Below are 18,629 nucleotides of genomic sequence, written 5' to 3' on the forward strand. Positions count from 1 at the left end.
AAACTCGATATTATCTATATATTGTCTCTTTTATATGACAGGCTGCATTTAGTGGTGAAATAGTTAAGTTTCTACAGCCCTGATTAGATTGATCATTAAAATTCATGTTTTTTGCAATTTCACATCATTAATGAACATACTTTTATGAGTGAGCATATAAGAATACCGACAAACACTCAAGAAAATTCAAAAGTAGGACTAAATATTCCCAGGCAGTAATAAAACAATAACTAAAAGATGATGAATTGCTCAGTTTTATTTTCTTTACAATAACAAACGCACAATTTGAGCAATATACAAAAACATTTTTTATTTTCCATATGAAGTGCTTCAAAACAGACACCGGGAATTGTTTGACAAAAAATCTTGAAAAAATGTCTACAATGAAGAAGAAGCATCTGTAGGATATTGGACCTCCTATCACCTGTAAATTATGACGTATCACTGAATCTCACACACTGTGATTCAACATGTAGGACAAACAGGAAGTCTCGCCCTCCTGCTGCACTACTCTCCTCCTCTACTGTATCAACATCAGCTGGGAAACAGACAGGCCTTTTTCCACTGCAACCTACCGCTGCTCTGCTCAACTCAGCTACTATAAACACTCTTCAATTAAAACTGTGATTTTGTTACATCAGGAGAGTTTCTTCTTGGTTACAGTCTGTAGTTTATGTGGGCTTTGTACAGACCGGGCAGACCACCTGTGTGTTGAGAGGGTGGGCTTCCAGGCTAAGCAGCGTCTTAGAGTCTAATCAGGCCTGAGCTCCAAGCCTCTCAATGATTCTCCTGTAGTCTTCAACCACAACCTGATAACTCTTCTCCAGCTCCTCGTGCTGCATCTGTGTGTCCATCTGACCCATGTGGGAAACCAGCTCCTCCGGCCGCAGGCACTTCCTCATCTTCGTCAGCTCCCTCTGATTCTTCTGCACAACAGAAACAGCACAAATGCACATCAGCGAGGTTGTTTGATCAGTTTGGTCACTCCCTCCAAAAAAGGTACATAAACAGGCATAACCTGTGACGAGGAATCTGTGATATTTGTTTTTTACCACTAAAATGTCTTTTATGACCATTCTGTTTTCAGATTTTTATGTCTTCACCACCTGCATCTGAACTTATAACATTTGATCTAACAGAAACTTCAGTTTCTAATGAATGACATGAACTCTACTATGAATAGCACATGTTAATACTGCATTTAAGGCAGCAACTAAACCATTTTCATAACTGATTATTTTTTTGATCATAATAAGCACAAGGTGGTATCTCGTACAGTCCCAAACCCCCAAATATTTAATTAACTATTTAAGACCAAGAAAAGCACAAAATTATCAAATTTACAACCATGAACCATCAAATCTAAGTCTTTTTGAGCAAAACTGCACCCCAAAAAAGATTATTCGATTATCAAGACACTTGCTGATTAATTGTCTTTCAACAACTACCCGACTCATCTTTGCACCTCTAATGACATTTAAAGTCTGGGCATTTTTCTTGGGACAACTGGTCTTATAAACATCATAGCTCCAAGAACCCCCTCCCCCCAAGGAAGAGAGGTTGCTCATCGTCATTAATAGACTTTGGTGTTTTTACTTGTTTTGTGCTTTTCGTGGACATGGACATGGTATTATAATGTCTAGTTAAGTAATGTGGTTTTTACCAGATCATTCACTTTTCTGTTTAAAAGATGGAATATATGACAATTATGTGATGGTTAGTGGTTATGTATGTCTGCCAAGAAGTCCTTATTATTAAACCATTCTGATTATATATAATTTATGTTTTATAGACATGTAATGAGCTGTTAACTAGAACAGATTTTGGGTTTTCAGGTTGTGATCCTTCTCTCATGACTTGCAATATCTTTTTTTTTTTTTTTTTAATCTTAAGAGAAACACATTACCCTTTATTAATGACATTTTTAACAGCAGACCTAATTATTGGAATTCAAGTTGATCATTAATGAAAAGGTTCTTCACAAAATGCATGTTGGATCAACCAGCAGAGTCTAAAAAGTTTTCTCTCAAACAGGATGAATCTTTAACTGTTTGATAGTTTAATAGACAAGGAAGCATGAATAACTGTAATACTGCTGCAATAACTATTAAAACACACCTCTAAATGTAATAAAGTTGGTTCTCTGAAGGTGGTTGTGGACAGTAGCCCAAAAACACCCTTTAAATGTGATGAATTGATTTTGGTACGGGTGCTTTTTAGCTCTGCAAGTCAAGTTGTCCATTAAGGGGTTAAACAGACAAAGCATGTTATTTAAGATGAAAACAGATCCCAGGCTCATTGTATAAACTATTAATAAATTATCATTAACAGTTATTAAAGCTGTTAGTTAAAATTTATAAACCTTTCACAGAGTTTGCCTTTTTTAGACAGTGGAGCAAACATTAACAGTCAAGCATAGCTGCAACCACTACACAGAAAATTAATCAGCAAGTATTTTGATTGATTTAAAGTTAAGAGGGAAAAAAGAAAAGAAATCTGGTTCCAGTTTCTTGAATGTGTATATTTAATATTATTTATTTAATATTTTCCTTTGATAATGACCTGATTATATTTGGGCTGTGGACTCTTGGTTGAGACCTCAACATATTTTAGACTCCATCATGGCCTTTAGAAAAAGTGATCGACATTTTTCACCATTTTCTGATATTGAAAATAATTGTTAGCTGCAGTCCTATAGTGAAGTCAAAGTGCTGAAAAACTGCACACACATGCATGCAGACCTGGTCTCTGGGGAACTAGGGGTAAGAGAACCCCGGGTTGAGCAGAAATGTATAATCCCCCTCGCATTCACAGTGCAGCGGCCTCTAACATTCAACTAACTACATGCTAAATCTCCTCAGGGAAGGAAAAATGGTCTGCATCTGGCCACCAGATCCCTCCTTGCCACTCTCCCAAGGAATTCCTATTCCCCATTTCACCACATAGGTCTTTTCCACGTCAGATTCTGCCTTTTTTGAGACGTGCGGTTACCCCGCTGACAGCAAATTCTCTAATGGTTGGTATGCAAAGAAGCAGTGAGCAGCCCAAATATAAAATGTCACAAGCAAACAGGATGTAGGGCTTTATGCTGGTGCATAGGGATCTATGTAGCGTTTCCCACAGTCACGTCTGGTGAAACAGAATCATAGGAGTTACACTAAAACTCTCAGAAACTCAAAAGAAAACTTGCCAAGAAAAATGTGACTCAAATATCTCCCAAAAAACAAAAAGAGTTGATCAAATTGCAGCTTCCCAGATGAAGTCTGAAGAGTGCTGCAACAGCACAGCTACAGAACACTGAATGGTAGCAGCTTCTTGACAAAGTGCTTCACACATACTTTCATGAAAATTATTCCTCCCAAAGAAATGCAAATCCTGACTAATGATGTGCCTGAATAGCAAAAAGCTTAGTAATGTCACAAACGACTGGCGCGCCCTATTGTGGCTGTAACAATAAGGGAGTGGGGTAATCAATTTTCACAGAGCTGAAGATCAATTTTTCTGCTGTTTTAAAAGGTAACATAATAAACAGAGACAATACAGAGCTGTAAACCAGTGCATGCTATAATCAGGCCATTTAACTTCCTACACTGAACTGCTGTAATGTTATAATGCTAACAAAGGTGGAAGACTGCTCACTGGATTCTTGTTTGACAGCAATAGAGACAAGTTGACATTCAGATGTGTTCAGAATACATGAGGAAATCACTTACGCAAAATGCCAATCTACCTGCTCTGTTTAACCGACTCCACACTGAAATGCAGAGTTCACCTTTGAAGCTGTGATGATTAAAACCTCACCCTGTATGGTCCAAACAGCCTCTTCTTCACCTCCAAACGGTACTCTCTGGCTTTTTCTTCATCACTCATGTCTGTTGCTCTCAGACGCAGGATTTCGTATACTCGCCTTGCGTGTTTCTATAGAGGAAGGACCCAAAACAAAACAAAGCACACAAACAAATAAAAAACATTGATTAAAATATTTGTAATTTCGCATATTGTCAAACTTATGAATCACCTGTTTGATTCAACAAGAACCTGAAACAGCTCCCAGAACAATGACTACATGATGTCAGAAGCTCAGGGCTTACTGATAAATCAGCCCGCTATTTATCTATTTTCAACAAAGTTTTCTCAAGAAAAGCCACCACACAGGTCATTACACCATGATACTCAGCCATGTGGATCAATAGAAGTATTTAAGGTAAAGCTGCAAATTTGGTTGAAATAATTTAAGCATGTGCAAGTTGGAATAGTGTATACATCTTCATTTACACATTTTTACACATCAATTACAAATTTCTGTCAAAACCGAGTTACATAAACTTATTTTGAGTCCCATTGATGTCTATAGTCATGGGTATAAGTGACTGAAATCAACAGTGGAGGCATTTACCTGCCACCTACTTCTGAAAAAAATGTAATATTCTTCCAGGTCTGTATTTTGTAACTGTTATCATCAACTAATGTTATGCTTCAGAGGACTGTAAAGCTTCAAGCTATGGTCTTAATGTTGGAACTGTTTACATATGTGCAGCATATGAGCTAAAACAATTACTCGATTATGGTCACTTATTGAGCAAAAATGTCAAACATTCTTTGGCTCCAGTGTGAGGACTTGCTGCTTTTCTGTTTTAAATCATAGTAAATTGAATCCTTTTGGGTTTTAAACTGTAGAATGAAAAAAACAACATATTTTAGGATGTAACCTCGAGGTGTTCTACAACCATTTGACAGAGCATGCAATTCATCTAAAAAACAATCAACAGATTACTTGATAATGAAAATGATTGTTAGTTTGAGCCTCATGCAGCACCTTGTTAATTTTTAGCTTGTCTTGTGCCTCTTTGATCATGTCAGCTGAAAAGCCGAGGGGTAGTTTGTCTGCAGCAAAGGATTGCAGGCCTTGACAAAGTTTGACCAGCACATAATCTCTCAGCTTCACGTAGTTCTCAGAGGGGTCTTCAGCTGCAAAAAAAACCAACATCATAATACAATTAGTTAGCACTGCCGATTTTCAAATGATTCACAATCTTTGAAAATATCTCATGCACACCAATCAAATGACAGAAGTTGACAAAGTTCAAATCTTTTTAAGTAGCTTTTTAGTTTACGGTAGTTTTTAGAAAGAATCCTCCTTTTGAAAGGGAAAACTGGGATGCCTCTTTAGTATTCATCCTCTGTCTCCTTGCAAAGCAACAATTTGATCCAACAAGTTTTAACATAGCCTCAGCAAATCCTGGCCTACATGCCAGCCCTCCACATTAACTCAAAAACTGCAGTGACAAAACATTTAAATTGTTTGTGAAACAAGGAAGTCTGATTAAATGTTTTTTCATGTCTTCAAAACACTAAATGCCATATTTACGCTCACCTGTGATGTCTTGCACTTTGGGCAAAATGCAATAAAATCTGTGCACTGCCTCCAAAAGCTGAGCGCCGTGACCCTCGCCTTGGAACGGGGGCAGGATCAGCATTTGGCTGTTTAATTAAAGAATGGACATACATGCAAACACAGAACCAGTGAGGGAGCAGGTTTGTTTAAAATGAGTCTTGTGACATAACAAATTTATGTGGCATCTGAGTCGAAACAGAAATTCTTTGATTGAAAGCAGGAAAAAATACACCGTTATACTGATCCATCAATGCAACAAATCAAAAGCTTATCTATAAAGTTGTTTTCAGATACAAATCACCCTGGTTTCGTAATGAACAAAATCTGGTTGAATGGTTGGCTATATAAGCCAGTAATTTGGGTTCTTTGCAAAGAGGATAAAGAAATGTATAATTTTCCACTCCTTTTTCATACAAAAGAATGGGAAGGCACGTGCTGCCCCCGCAATTACCTTACACGTGGTCGGGTTTTGTCTGGGTACACATAGTAATTATAAACTGTCATGTAGCCAACAGTTGCGTAGAGAGTCTCCCCATCTTTATTGTACTTTTCAAATCTGCAGATAAAACACAAAAGGCAAACTGGTCAATTACAGGCACACTCCCAAGCAGTGTCCATTTTAGCTTCTCTGTTCTCGTGCCCACCCTTCACCCCCACCGACGTCAGCATGTTAGAGCGGCCAGGCCCGATTAGTACACCTGCTACAACCTGAATACATTATGCACTTAATTGGAGTACTGCAACTTAGAGGAAGAGAAGGGCTTGGAGGAGGGACTGAGCTCCTCAAAATCACTTCAGTCCATTTTCCCCATTGTCAGTATTAATAGGTGCCAGGGTAAAGAAAACACTGGCAGAGGCTCTTTTTACTGTTAAGACATTGTTCAGTGTTTCAAAAGACAACAGTATTCAATTCAGCTCTTGCCCCTGAAAAATTTGAAAAGGTCTTTTGGCACAAAGAAAGCTCTTGCCTGATCAACAATTCTCCTACAGGGGGAAATATAATCAAACTGGCCTGGTAATTGGTCACAAGCGCCTCAAAGGGGGGCTTTGTTTTTCAATGACACAATAAAGGCTTTAGGGTAGGGGGTGGGCATGAAGGGGGGATGATGTCAATTAAGGAGGGCACGCACACAAGAAAGAAGTCCCAACGATCGTCGTCTGTGTCGATGAAACTCGCCGTCTCTATGAACCACATGAGGAAGGTCTGCAGGCGTTCGTGGTACTCTTGGAATCCCGGGCAGGTCACGTCAGCCTGCGGCAGACACAACACGTACAAAACATCTGATGAGGTTTACAGTTAAATCTCATCATTGCCATGGTGACGTAAGAGTGACAACTAGAAATGATTTAAATAACTGATACTGATACGGTGAGCGATGTGCGTACCTTATGAATCTGGTATGTGAGCTCTCCTGCCTCCTCGCTGTGGACCATGTACGTGTGAAGCAGGGTGCCGAAGGGCTTGAAATTGGCCTCCTTCTCCAGCAGTGAGATGAAGTCGTCAGTGTTGCAGGTGAACCCAGCAGGGATAATTTCCCGGATCTTTCCTTCAATATCATCAGGCTGGAAAATGCCACATGAATTTAGTAAAGCAGCAAATAAATCGAGATGATAAAAGACGACCTAGAACATGTTTTTTGAGACCAGTGAGGTATTTTCTGATAAACTGAAGCTTTAAAATACACTTTTTTTCATGTTGAGCAACACTTTTCTGCTTAGATTTGATGAGACTGCAAAAGAGAAAAGTACAAAATAATCTGCAAATCAAACGTGCAAGCATACATGTTTTTGTGCCAATAAAAGAAAACCATTAGGCAATTAAAACTGTCAGCTGAGCAGAGACCACAGCAGCAGCCCCCTCCTTGCTCCGGTGAAAAGACCACTTAAATCAGTACATTTACTACTTATGTTAAACCATGAATATGTGATGAAGTTGCCACAATAACGCATTTCTGCTTCTCACTGGGAAATAAAATCTTATGAATTGATCTCAACTTAACAAACCTTTGGGCATCCATAATAGAGGCCTCTCCTCTAATCCTGCCAAGTGAACCCAATCAAATGAATTTGCCCCCGCATTTTCAAAGAGCCTCCGAGACAAAGGGGCCCTACCCTTGGACTTTTTACTCAGTGCAACGTGTGGTTAGTTCAGCTGTAATGTTTGCATTGTATCCATTTCCACAAGGATTGACATGAGAACACTTTACTAAGCAGCCCTTTCACACCATTTACATGTGTGATGGGCATTATTTCGGCACAGAGACCCTTGCTGCTCAGCATTGAAAACTGGGAAATGAAGAAGGTCTGAGCAAAATGCACTACAAAAGGCTAATACAACATGCTGCTAATTCCCCCCCTTTCAGACATCAGCTAATATCTAACTGGAAGTAATGCACCTGCAGCTGAATGCCTCTTAACTATTGTAATTGTCCAGCCACATTTCTAAGGAACAAGGACCGTACTTAAAAGGCCATGGACAAACAAGTCTCTTTGTCCAGAGCACTCTCCTACATACTAGACACTAAATTGCACAGCCTTAGAGAATAGATGCCTCAGTTTGGCATGAATATAACTTAACAATATTCTTTTAGAAGATTTTGTTAATGTCTTTGATTTCTAACAATGAGCACAAAGGGAGTACAAACTATCTAATTTGTTGTGTTGGTATTATTTCATCTGCTCTAAAGGCCATTCCACACTGAAAATCTGCAGCCATTTTATAAAGTACTGCTTAAAGTTAAATTATATTTACACACCTATATGGGTTTTAAATGTAATAAATAATTACACAGAACAGACATTCAGCTTTTTCTTTTTTGGTGCACAAAAGGTCTGGCAACAAATTGGTGCTGCCTGTGAAATGCACCCGTACAGAGTTTTTGGCAGATTTAAAAAAGGGGAAAAGGTGATTTTTGATGGGAATCTTGTATCAACGTGGCAGCTGCATAAACTCCATCTCTGCCTCCCCTCGTCTGTCACTCTCTTCTCTCACCAGCTGCACCCGCACCCCGACTGTCCGCGCACACTCGGAGACAAACACTCTTCAGATGCAGCCTGAACTCTGCTGCTCCGCTCACACTCTCTACCTCTACACCAGCTGCACTCAAACCCTTAACAAGGTGAACACTCAGGGGTCAACGCTGCACGCTGAAGTAGTGGCAGGCTGACGCTGGCGCACACACGCACACGCACACGCACACACACACACACACACACACACACACACACACACACACACACACACACACAGAGTTCAGTTTGAATATCAGCTGTGGCTTTAAAACTACGTTCCCAAAATGTGCCAATGGCTCTTTTTTTAAATGCTCAACTGGTTGCCATGGTATTTTTGTGTCGCCAGAGGAGAAAAAAAAGTGATGTGGTGCTCATCAGCCTCATCAGAGGGAACAATCACTGCTGTATGGAGTTATTTAAAGAAACTGGTGAGTTTAGAGGTTATGCCACTGGTCCCACTGCCACCAGTTGAGGCCACATTGTCCAGTAGTGGAGCCCCCCGCTGCTTCCAGACAAGACAGATGTCCCAGTGTTGAATCATCTGACCTCAATAGGGGCCTCGCTGATTCTTGTATTTGTTCTAAATGTTTGCTGCATTGACAGCTCGAGGAAAATATTCAGAGCTCCCAGCAGCCTTTTGTGAAGTCTCACCATTTCTTTTCCCATTTTTGCCCAAATACGAGCTGTTGATATGTTAATTATTATTGTCTGACAGAAAAGTTGTACATTTTAAGCACAAAAAGTTAATCATTACATTAAAACTGAACTTAATGAAGATCAGTTTACAGATATTCAACTTCCAAGATTGTGATTGTCGATTACTTGAACAATTCACTCCTGTAAACATCTACACACACACACAGACACACAGACACACAGACACACAGACACACACACACACACACAAGATCCCCAACAGGGTGACATTACTCCTCCTGCTGATTCAATCACAGAATCCTCTAAAAATCAATGCCTCATGTTAGACCCCACGCACAAAACCTTTTAAAACCCTTCTCTTCCGACAGGGAGGAGTAGGATTAGTGTACTGGCACAAGGGGGCCAAGGAGGAATGAGATTATTCTAACAAAACAGGAGATCCCTTACTGGAATAATGTCACCACCCAGTGAGCCCATTATATGAGTTACTTCAGTTAGTGAAGAAACAACATCAAGTCACCAGAAACTGCCCATAAAAAAAGGTAACATAGCTCCATCTACTCCCCTTAAAGAATAATTGATCGCACAGTCCTTCTCACGTCATTATGGAGACATCCGCTCACTATTTGTCTATCAGTGTCTGCACTAAGCCAAAGATCATGTGTGGGAGAAGAAACTCACATCTGTAACACTACTCTACAATCATGAATGTTTGTGCAGTTCCCCAACAGAGTGATACTTCTTCTGTTCTCCTTCTACAATTAAACTTTAATTTATATATCAATAATTTAAACTAATCAGCTCGGTAGTTTTGCGCTAGGACCTTTGCTCTTTGGCTCAAGTAGCTCGTGAAAAGTAAAGAGTTCCACATTTAGTAGTCTAATGCAAACTTTTAATGTTTAATCTAATTTAGGTCAACTGGATCGGACTACGGCTGCAATTTAGGATTATTTTCATTATTGATGAAACTGTTGATTACTTTCTTGATTCATTGATGAAACGTTTCATCTATAACATAGTATAGTGAAAATAGTGAAAATTGCTTAATATAAATGTCCGATGTGACGTTTTCATGTTTTGTAGAACCAGCAGTCCAAAACTCAAAGATATGCAGTTAAACATCATGTATGACAACATAGAAGAGCACTAAAACTATTATTCAATCCGAAAATGTTCAATTCAGCAGGAGGTATGCTTAACAAAAAAAAAAAAAAAAAATCACACTTTGATATTTGTGCAAGTTAAAGTATATTTGTTTGTACTGGAAACATCTGAAAGTGATTTAAAATAAATCAGCCCATTATAATGACAACAATAGGAGGAAAATGGCATCATGATAAAAACTAGTAAACTACTATCAAGACAAACTGACAGTGAACCAACCACAACATTAATAGTCACACCAATGAATAAAAGAATAAAGAAATATAAATCTTACCTCCACACAGTCAAATGTTTCAGTGACTTTTGAGGAATATTTCACTTTGAAGAGCGTGCTCAGGTTTCCAGCTGTGTAGAAGAGCTGTATCTGCAGACCTTTGTATCCAAAAGCCACCTCACTGCAGGAGGAAGTGGAATCATTAGTCACGCATATTTTACATTTAGAAAAGTGACTTGCAAAGAGAAAACTATAAAATGTTAACTGTTTTGCGGAGCTTAAATCAATATCAGGAGGACAATAACAAAGCACCTGATTATTATCATCATATTCTCATCTAATGAAATGTGTCAAATATACACCTGGAGTTGATGCTACATGTTTACTGCAGGTCTGGCCACTTATTTCACCGTGTTGTATTGTTTCTTCCACCACCAGATCACTAACAGTTTATGCTAAAATAGATTTCATCATTATGCAACTATGTGATTGAGCTTTACTAGCAATTATGCTTGCTGAAATAATTAATGCTCCAATTACTGTGTTCCCTTTGAGCTGATTGCACCAAGTGCAAAAATAACCAATCCTAGTTTTGACTCATTTGGAAATGCAATTTAGAGTGTAGCGACATGCTTCTGTAAGCCTACACACAGACACAGGTGTCACTGCCAAGACTGTAATCTCACCTTTTTTAATCATATTAGGACAATACTGTGACTCATTGTGACGCTTAAATAGTATGCAACAAAAATGTTATTTTCACCTTTGCATATCTGAGACTACAGACTTCTCGACAGACTTTATGAAACCTTAAGAAACTTCAAGAAATCCTTAAATACTGGTAATAACATGAAGTATTGAGTTGGACATGGTGCTGACAAAATACAAAAACTGTTAAATCATGATGTAATTGAAACATACAGTGCACACGTTCTCATTCAAGGGAACAGGAAGGTGTCCAAAATTTTACTGCATGTGAAAACATAAAGTAGTCTGCATCGTTGGCAGCTTTGCTCTGAGGATTACAGATATGATGTAGTGTCTTCAGTAAATACTCAATGGAGTCAGCAGGCTGCAGGGCAGAAAGAGTTTGTAGCCAAAAAGTTAATTAATCAAAACCTCGGCTTCACCAAACCAGCCCAGATTCGGTCTGGTGAGGCTAAATAAGCATTTGTGTGAGATGGGCATTATTTCAAGTTAAGTGCACAAAAGATATAAGTACATCTGTTCCATTATATGCACATAGTTTTTTTGATTGATTTAGAGCAATGCAGTGGACGTTAACTTGCAGGACAAATGCAAATGTGTTAGCATTTATTTATTCATTGGAAGTTCAGTGAGACAGGAAACATGGGTACAGAGAGAGGGAGGGAGAGGGAGAGGGAGAGGGAGAGAGAGAGAGAGAGAGAGAGAGAGAGAGAGAGAGAGAGAGAGAGAGAGAGAGAGAGAGAGAGAGAGAGAGAGAGAGAGAGAGGTGTGACATGCATCAAACATCCACGGCCAGAATCAAACTGCTGCCATTGAAGTATGCTGTATGCATGTTAACCTTTGAGTTATTGGGGTGCAGTGACTGTGCACATCTTTCCAGAGTCTTGTTGGCACAATGAGGTTGCCAAACTTTACAAAGACTTGTATTAAAACCTGTGCTCACCACTACTATCCGGTAACCCCACACTATAACCCCAGACACTGCACAGTCGTGCTTCAGATTAATCAGTAATGCATCTCTTTGTAACGTAATACAGTAATGTGATTACAAATTCACCATCTTACCAGAAGTTTGGTCAGTATTACAGGACATGTTAGCTTGCTGCATGGCCTGGAAGTTTAGCTGCTATCAAAAGATGAGAAAACTACCTCCCTATATCTTAAAAGTCTAATTTGCATCTTGTGTTTTCTCAGGACAGGATTTCTCTATGGTAGAGGTCGTCTTAGGCTAGCGGCTTGTTAAACCACAATTTTGTGTTGTTTTCTATTTCTACACATGCTAAACACAGAAGATTTGACGAGTGGCTGTGGAGGCTTTGGAGTTGTTTATATTCAACATTGTAAATACATCAGCTTTATAGGAGTTGGTAGGTGTATTTTATGATGCTGAACACAGTCAGGCTAGCTGGTTCCAGTCTATGCTGCTAAGCTAAAATCATCTTGACTTCACCTCTGAACTAAATGCACAGCCAGACTGACTCATCTCGCTCTTGGAAATAAAACAAGTAAGCTTATTTCCCTGATATGTTGAGCTATTCCTTTAAATGCTATATTTTTTAAACCAGGAATTATATCCTGCTTAAAAGGTGACATTCATCATAATATATGGTCTGGTTAAAAGTCCAAAAGTTGTTCTTGACTGAGATTCATAACTATGATAATTTAATGAATTTATTGTCTAGCATTATTATCTTTCGATCTTCAGAGACATCGGCAGATGATGAATCTTACGTCAGCCAGACTATCACCACAATGTGGATACAGCAAGTATGACTTGGGCTTCAGTACCTATAATTGTGCACCTTTCAGGTAAATGCAGGGATTAAAGAAAGAAAAAAAAAGTCTTCTGACTGACTTTTTTTTTTTTCCGGCCAAGTCATAAGCTGTTCACTATCGCGATTGCTTCCTATGCTTTAAGGTAAAACAAGGTGGAAGTGTTCTCCTGCTGATCAAGATTATATTTCACAACCTAACCATTGCTGCTCTTTTCTAAATTAAAGTTTACAGCCAATAATAAGGCATACTGCTGTCTGTATGGGGTCAGAGGTATAAATGTTCAGAAATCATTTGTGTTTTACTTTAGCACCTTATGGGCTTCAGAAAATAGTAACATTATAAAAACTCAAACGGTCCATCAGACTGTTGCGCTGACACAGAAAGGATATAATTTTTTTTTCATCTTTAATGCTCTCTTGTCTTGATGACAACATTCAGTCTCATAATATAGGGTCATTTTTTTGTTTCTGTTTGCCATGAAAAAGAAAAACAGCTTTTATTCAATTTAGTCTTTTGTATTTTAAAATTTTTTTTGGGTGAATTGAATTAAATTACTCTTCTTGGTTTTTTACTCTGGTAGATATTATTGCACTTGGAGCACACACTGAGGGCTCAGCTCCACCCGAGGTGAAACATACAGCTCTTTAATACAAAGATCATCATCATCATAGCCATAAAAAAGACTTTGCTTTCTTACAGTGAACCAACCAAAACCAGCATTCCATGTAGCACACCAGCGTTTCAGATTCAGAGGTTTGAGACTGAGCTGCAGGGTTGGGTGGAGGTGTGTGGGGAAGTTTATTTGTGCTGGTGAATGTAACCGCTTTGAAACAATCAGAACATAATGTTTCATTGATCTGATTCACCTTCCTTACTGCCAGCACTCCCTCTCTTCATTCACTCTCTACCTCGCTCGACCACAGCTAACAACAGCGTCCTGTAGCCGCTTACTGACCGAGCAACTCTGTAACCCCCTTCAGTGTCCAGACCTTTTATACAGAACAGTGAGGCGGAATAAAGTAGTAGCATTCCTGCCATGAACAGGCCCTCCTGAGAGCAGAGGAGAGCAGCACGATAACAGAGGCTAACATTAGCTGTTCGTCTCCTCTGTCTCAGCAGGGGTGAAGCTGATCCCTCTGTAGAGCAAACAGCAGTGGAGAGTTTTGACAACTTCACTCAATAAATTAGATGCAGTGATGGTCTGCTTGCTTCCAACACCATTTTTCAATTTATTGATAGTTGGAAATTGACTTGCGGGCCACCCATGTCTGCTCTGTGTATTTGTTGTGATAATAATGTAGGGTATCACATTATAGGCTACATTATTATTATTCTAATACCTTTGTAATTCCCATCGGATCTGCATTGATCTCATATATAGCCTTTTGGCAGTCCAACTGACGTAAATCTGTTGTGGGGACGGAGAAATTTAATCCCTTGGTAAATGAGGAAGCATGATTATTGAACTGGCTCATTGTTGCAAAATAACAGCAGAAAGCAGCTTGTCGGTTCCTGTGTTTTCATGCAGCAGATCAAGAAACCAGCAACTACGTTTTTGGGCTTGGTTGACAAATTTGTGTGTGACTACTTTATTGGTTCTGTGGTGGACTGCTTTTTGAATATGATGATGAACAAATGATATGACTATACCAGCAAAATCAGTGTTGTGCAGTAAGCATGTTCCATTCATCTGTAGAACTAGATTCTGTTTAGAATCAGTTGAGACAGATTTTACTGGACAGCTGACATAAAAACATGTATCTCAAATATATGTAAAGTAACCATTTTTGATCACAGGTCGCTTTCCTGCTCACATCTGATTTCATCTTTCTATCTTTCAATACAGTATCTGCACATTTCTACACAGGTTTTCGACTTCAGCAGAAGTGGCTGTGTGGCTTCGAAAACAAATCTGCTGTTCTTTGTTTTCAGTGGTGAAGTTGGCAGCGTTCATGCTGCCTCTAAATATTGTTTTGGATTGAACAGCAGCATTTACATTTGTTTTGGAAATATGGGTTTGTGGCAAACTATGGGTTACTAGAGAATGTTAGTCAAACCAAGTTATGATTTTTCTGGCTGCAATGATAGCACAGCACACCCCAATGGTAAGACAGTAATCACCATTTAATTCCTATCATTTGTTTTTCTAAACAACTTCATATACTTAATGATTATTGTGACTAGGTGAGAGACAGCTTTAGGAGTGAATTACCAGTAATTCTCTGGCATCAAGTGCATCAAATGATGAGACTGGTACAATGTATTTAACTGGACTAAGCTGACTTTATTGTTACGTCTTCATCCTTGATGCATTTAAGTTGTAAGTGTGAACAGTCAATGGACAGAAAATTGATCAGCAACTATTAATATGATAATGGATTAATCATTTTGTATCTTTTTCTAAAAAGGAAAAAATGTTCAAGCTGCAGCTACTAAAATGTATTATTTCTGGTTTCTTTAGTCTTCTACAGTGGGACAAAAGAAAACATTTTTGTTTGCATTCTGTGCTTCATGAAATACCGATCAACATTTTTCACCATTCTATAAACTTAATAAAATAACAGACAGATTCATTGATAATGAAAATAATCATTATTTGCAGTCTTAGCCATTAGTGCTCCCATGTGGCTGCTCAAAGACCATTAGTTAGCCGGGTTCTACCTGGTAGCTCACACATAAATATTTTATCAATACTTTTCACTGTGAAAAATGTGCAATAGTTTGTGTGTCATTATAATAAGAAATTCAAAGTAATAATGGAAAAAAAAACTCACTCGTCTCCAAATATCTGGTGGCTGTACTCGGGGTGGAATGTGGTGCCGTCATCTTCAACATCCTCTGGGAAGCGTACTGAGTGCAGAAAAAGATCCATGTAAGTGAGAAATTTGAAGTTACTTCTACACAACATTGTCACTGTATTTGTACAGATCATCATCTTCATTTCTAAACACTTAAAATAAAACATACTCAGCTTCAAGGATAAAGCTTCATTGGTGTCGCACTTGTATTCAGCCAGTTTCTTCTCCATGGTATTTATCGCTGAAGAAGAAAACCACAAAAACAAACTATAAACTGTGCTCAGAATAATTTTCTTTACAATGAAAGTAATTATTCATTTGAAAACAGGAAGAGGACATAAAACCACATTTAGATTCTGATATTGACAAAAACACAGTGCTGAGGACAAATGTTTATGCAGTGCAGCCAAGAAGGCCTCTGCTATGGGAAAGTTATGACAGCATAGATTCAAGCTTCGCTAGATTACAAGATGTTACTAACTCCGAATAAATCATAATCTGTTTATTAGTTAAGTGTACAATAGAATAACAAACAACAATAACAATGAAATTATAAAATAAACAAAGTCGTACTAAAACTAAAAAAATTTGTATTTAAAATATTTTTAATGAATGGAATAATAGTGTCGAAATGGGATGTAAACCTTGAAATAAAATATTGACTGTACAAAGGAAATATCGTCTGTGCTACGGACAAAGAAACGGTGATAAGTGGACAAAACAAAGTGTGACACGTACAATATATAATTTAATTGTGTAACAGCGGGAGTTGAATTCAAAGTATAATGTTAAGTCCAGTTTGATGAAATATATGAATGTGATTAGTGCTGTGATTAAAAGAGAGATGTGATATGTTAAGTCCAGTTTGATAACAGAAGAGTTCAGTTCCTTCTCAAATAGCAGAATATTTTGGTAACTTTGTGCTTCTTACTGTTGACTATCATCAGAAAAATGTTGGAGCTGGGTAGCGGTACTCAATACCTTTAAAGTATCGACCAAAATGAATCAATACCATGTAGTCAAACAATACCTGCAATCGATCCTTTTTACACCCAGAGCTAGAAAATAGGACTATTTGTAAGGACTTTCTCACAGCCAATAAATGCAAGCATTCTTCGACTTAATGCAACGTGATTGGCCCATACACATACAGGATTTATAAGTGTGTGTGATATATGCTGTGACCCACATGCTAGTTTTGAGCATTATGTATTCAATAAATATTAGTTAGACTTAGTAGTAGTTAGTAAGTTAGACTTTCTATTTACATTATGGGTATCAAATAAAGTACTTTTTTTTTGACACCCAGCCCTAGTCATACATGCAGTTTTGATCATTTTAACCTCTGTGAACTGTTTCTGAGCACCCTGAAAATCACTCTCTGTATAAAATGTATCATTATTATTACTATTATTATTAGTTGTATTGGCTGCATCTGTGCACATCATGGAGCATGAAGTGCTGAGGTCATGAATGCAGTTATTTTAGGAGGAGGTCAGCTGGTGGTACCTCCACAGCCTCAGGATGAGCTTTGTTAATGTGTTCCTTTAAAATGAAGTAACGTTATTTCATTTTTACAGGTGGAAACGTTCATCAAACTGTACTCAAACGTGAGATAACGGAGTAACACAGTGTTCAAATGAAAAAAGAGCAGCATTAATTACCAGCATTCATCAACATATCCAATCCTAACATGTGCACACAAAGCTGAAAAACAGTGCATGTTGTGACAGCCTGATAGCATGCTGCTGCTGTTAGCAGGCCACTGACTCCGTTAGCTTAGCTCGCTGTGTTTACAGCGGAGCAACAAAGACAGACTGCACTTCCGACGGCTCTAAAGCAGGACTGTGGTGCATTCACAGGTGAGTATCTACTGAGACGAAGACGATAAAACGACAGCATGAAAGCGTTCAGCCACTTACCCGCCATTTCTGCACACTGTGCTGTGTGGAGCTGTGTTGTCCCAAAAGACCCGCGGAATCATGAGCACTTCCGGGTCTGTCTGTTTCCGTGGAAACAGGATGTAGTTTTTTTTGTTTTGTTTTTTTTTTACAGCTGTGACGTAGTTTAAAATACTTAGTCATATTTTAATAATATATCTTATTATATTTCGATAACCTGTTTTATTATGTCTTAATATTATATCATATATTTTATTATTTAGTAAAAAAGTATACTGATGGATTTTCTCATTAAACCTGAAGCAGTGAATTGACTTGTATGGACAATAACCTGATGCATCTGATGTTTTAATAATATATCTTATTGTTAAAATAAACTGTTTTAATAATATGACCTGTTCATTTACAACACATTAACTCTGTATGGTGAATAAAAGCTGCCTCTTTGAAAACGAGAATTGCTGAAGGAGGGTGTGTTAAACACTCAAAATCACTAATTTACACAATGAAATGGGTTATTTTATTTTTATGTATTTTTTTATGACTTATTTAATTATTGGTTAACTAATCGATCAATTATTATTTCAGTTGACTAATTGAGGAATGCTACTTGTTTGATTAGATTCTTGGTTATCCTGTTAACTCAAGGTTTGAAAGCAATGACATGTTTAATTTTCAACAATTAAATCCTGCTCAGTGCATATGTTGGTTACAATTCTTTCATAACCATATTTAAGGTATCCTCGTCATTTTTATTTGTAATGTGATAATGCAAAACAGAATGGGCTGACATATCGGATTTGTTTGTATCATTAAGGTGCAGTTATATTTGTCACCTAAAATTGAAGTTGTATTCATTTGAATCCCAATAGTCATTTGTGATTCACAATACAATTAATTCACAAATTGTGAATTTATTGTATTGTGTTAAGAGATGCAGTGATTATTGACTAATTGATTAGTCAATTAACATACAATTAATCGCAGACTACTTTGATAATCAA

At 38.0% G+C, this 18,629-nt stretch overlaps 1 protein-coding gene across 2 annotated transcripts; it reads right to left on the reverse strand.

Annotated features, from left to right (window-relative positions):
* Nucleotides 1-238: 238 nt before the first annotated feature.
* On the reverse strand, nucleotides 239-17,720 carry hat1 (histone acetyltransferase 1). Of its 2 annotated transcripts, none has more exons than XM_053328114.1 (11): nucleotides 17,647-17,720; nucleotides 15,894-15,965; nucleotides 15,701-15,776; nucleotides 10,503-10,623; nucleotides 6,782-6,958; nucleotides 6,526-6,647; nucleotides 5,847-5,951; nucleotides 5,375-5,481; nucleotides 4,817-4,968; nucleotides 3,802-3,918; nucleotides 239-926 (listed from the first exon to the last, which is right to left on the reverse strand). In XM_053328114.1, exons 1-11 carry the CDS (start codon nucleotides 17,651-17,653, stop codon nucleotides 756-758), a joined length of 1,227 nt encoding a protein of 408 aa, XP_053184089.1. In that variant the 5' UTR covers nucleotides 17,654-17,720; the 3' UTR covers nucleotides 239-755. The 2 variants fall into 2 exon arrangements, with proteins under 2 accessions (XP_053184089.1, XP_053184090.1); XM_053328115.1 differs by having other exon boundaries at nucleotides 865-988.
* Nucleotides 17,721-18,629: the final 909 nt, after the last annotated feature.

The sequence above is a fragment of the Scomber japonicus genome, chromosome 11 (genome assembly GCF_027409825.1).
Source record: "Scomber japonicus isolate fScoJap1 chromosome 11, fScoJap1.pri, whole genome shotgun sequence".
NCBI lineage: Eukaryota > Metazoa > Chordata > Actinopteri > Scombriformes > Scombridae > Scomber > Scomber japonicus.

Excerpts from the sequence above, each read along its gene's own strand:
- hat1 (XM_053328114.1), bottom strand. Across the intron at positions 4,969-5,374 it reads CAAAGTGCAAGACATCACAG|CTGAAGACCCCTCTGAGAAC; the intron begins GTGAGCGTAAAT and ends TTTTTTTTGCAG. Across the intron at positions 3,919-4,816 it reads ACAAGCTAAAAATTAACAAG|AAACACGCAAGGCGAGTATA; the intron begins GTGCTGCATGAG and ends CTTCCTCTATAG.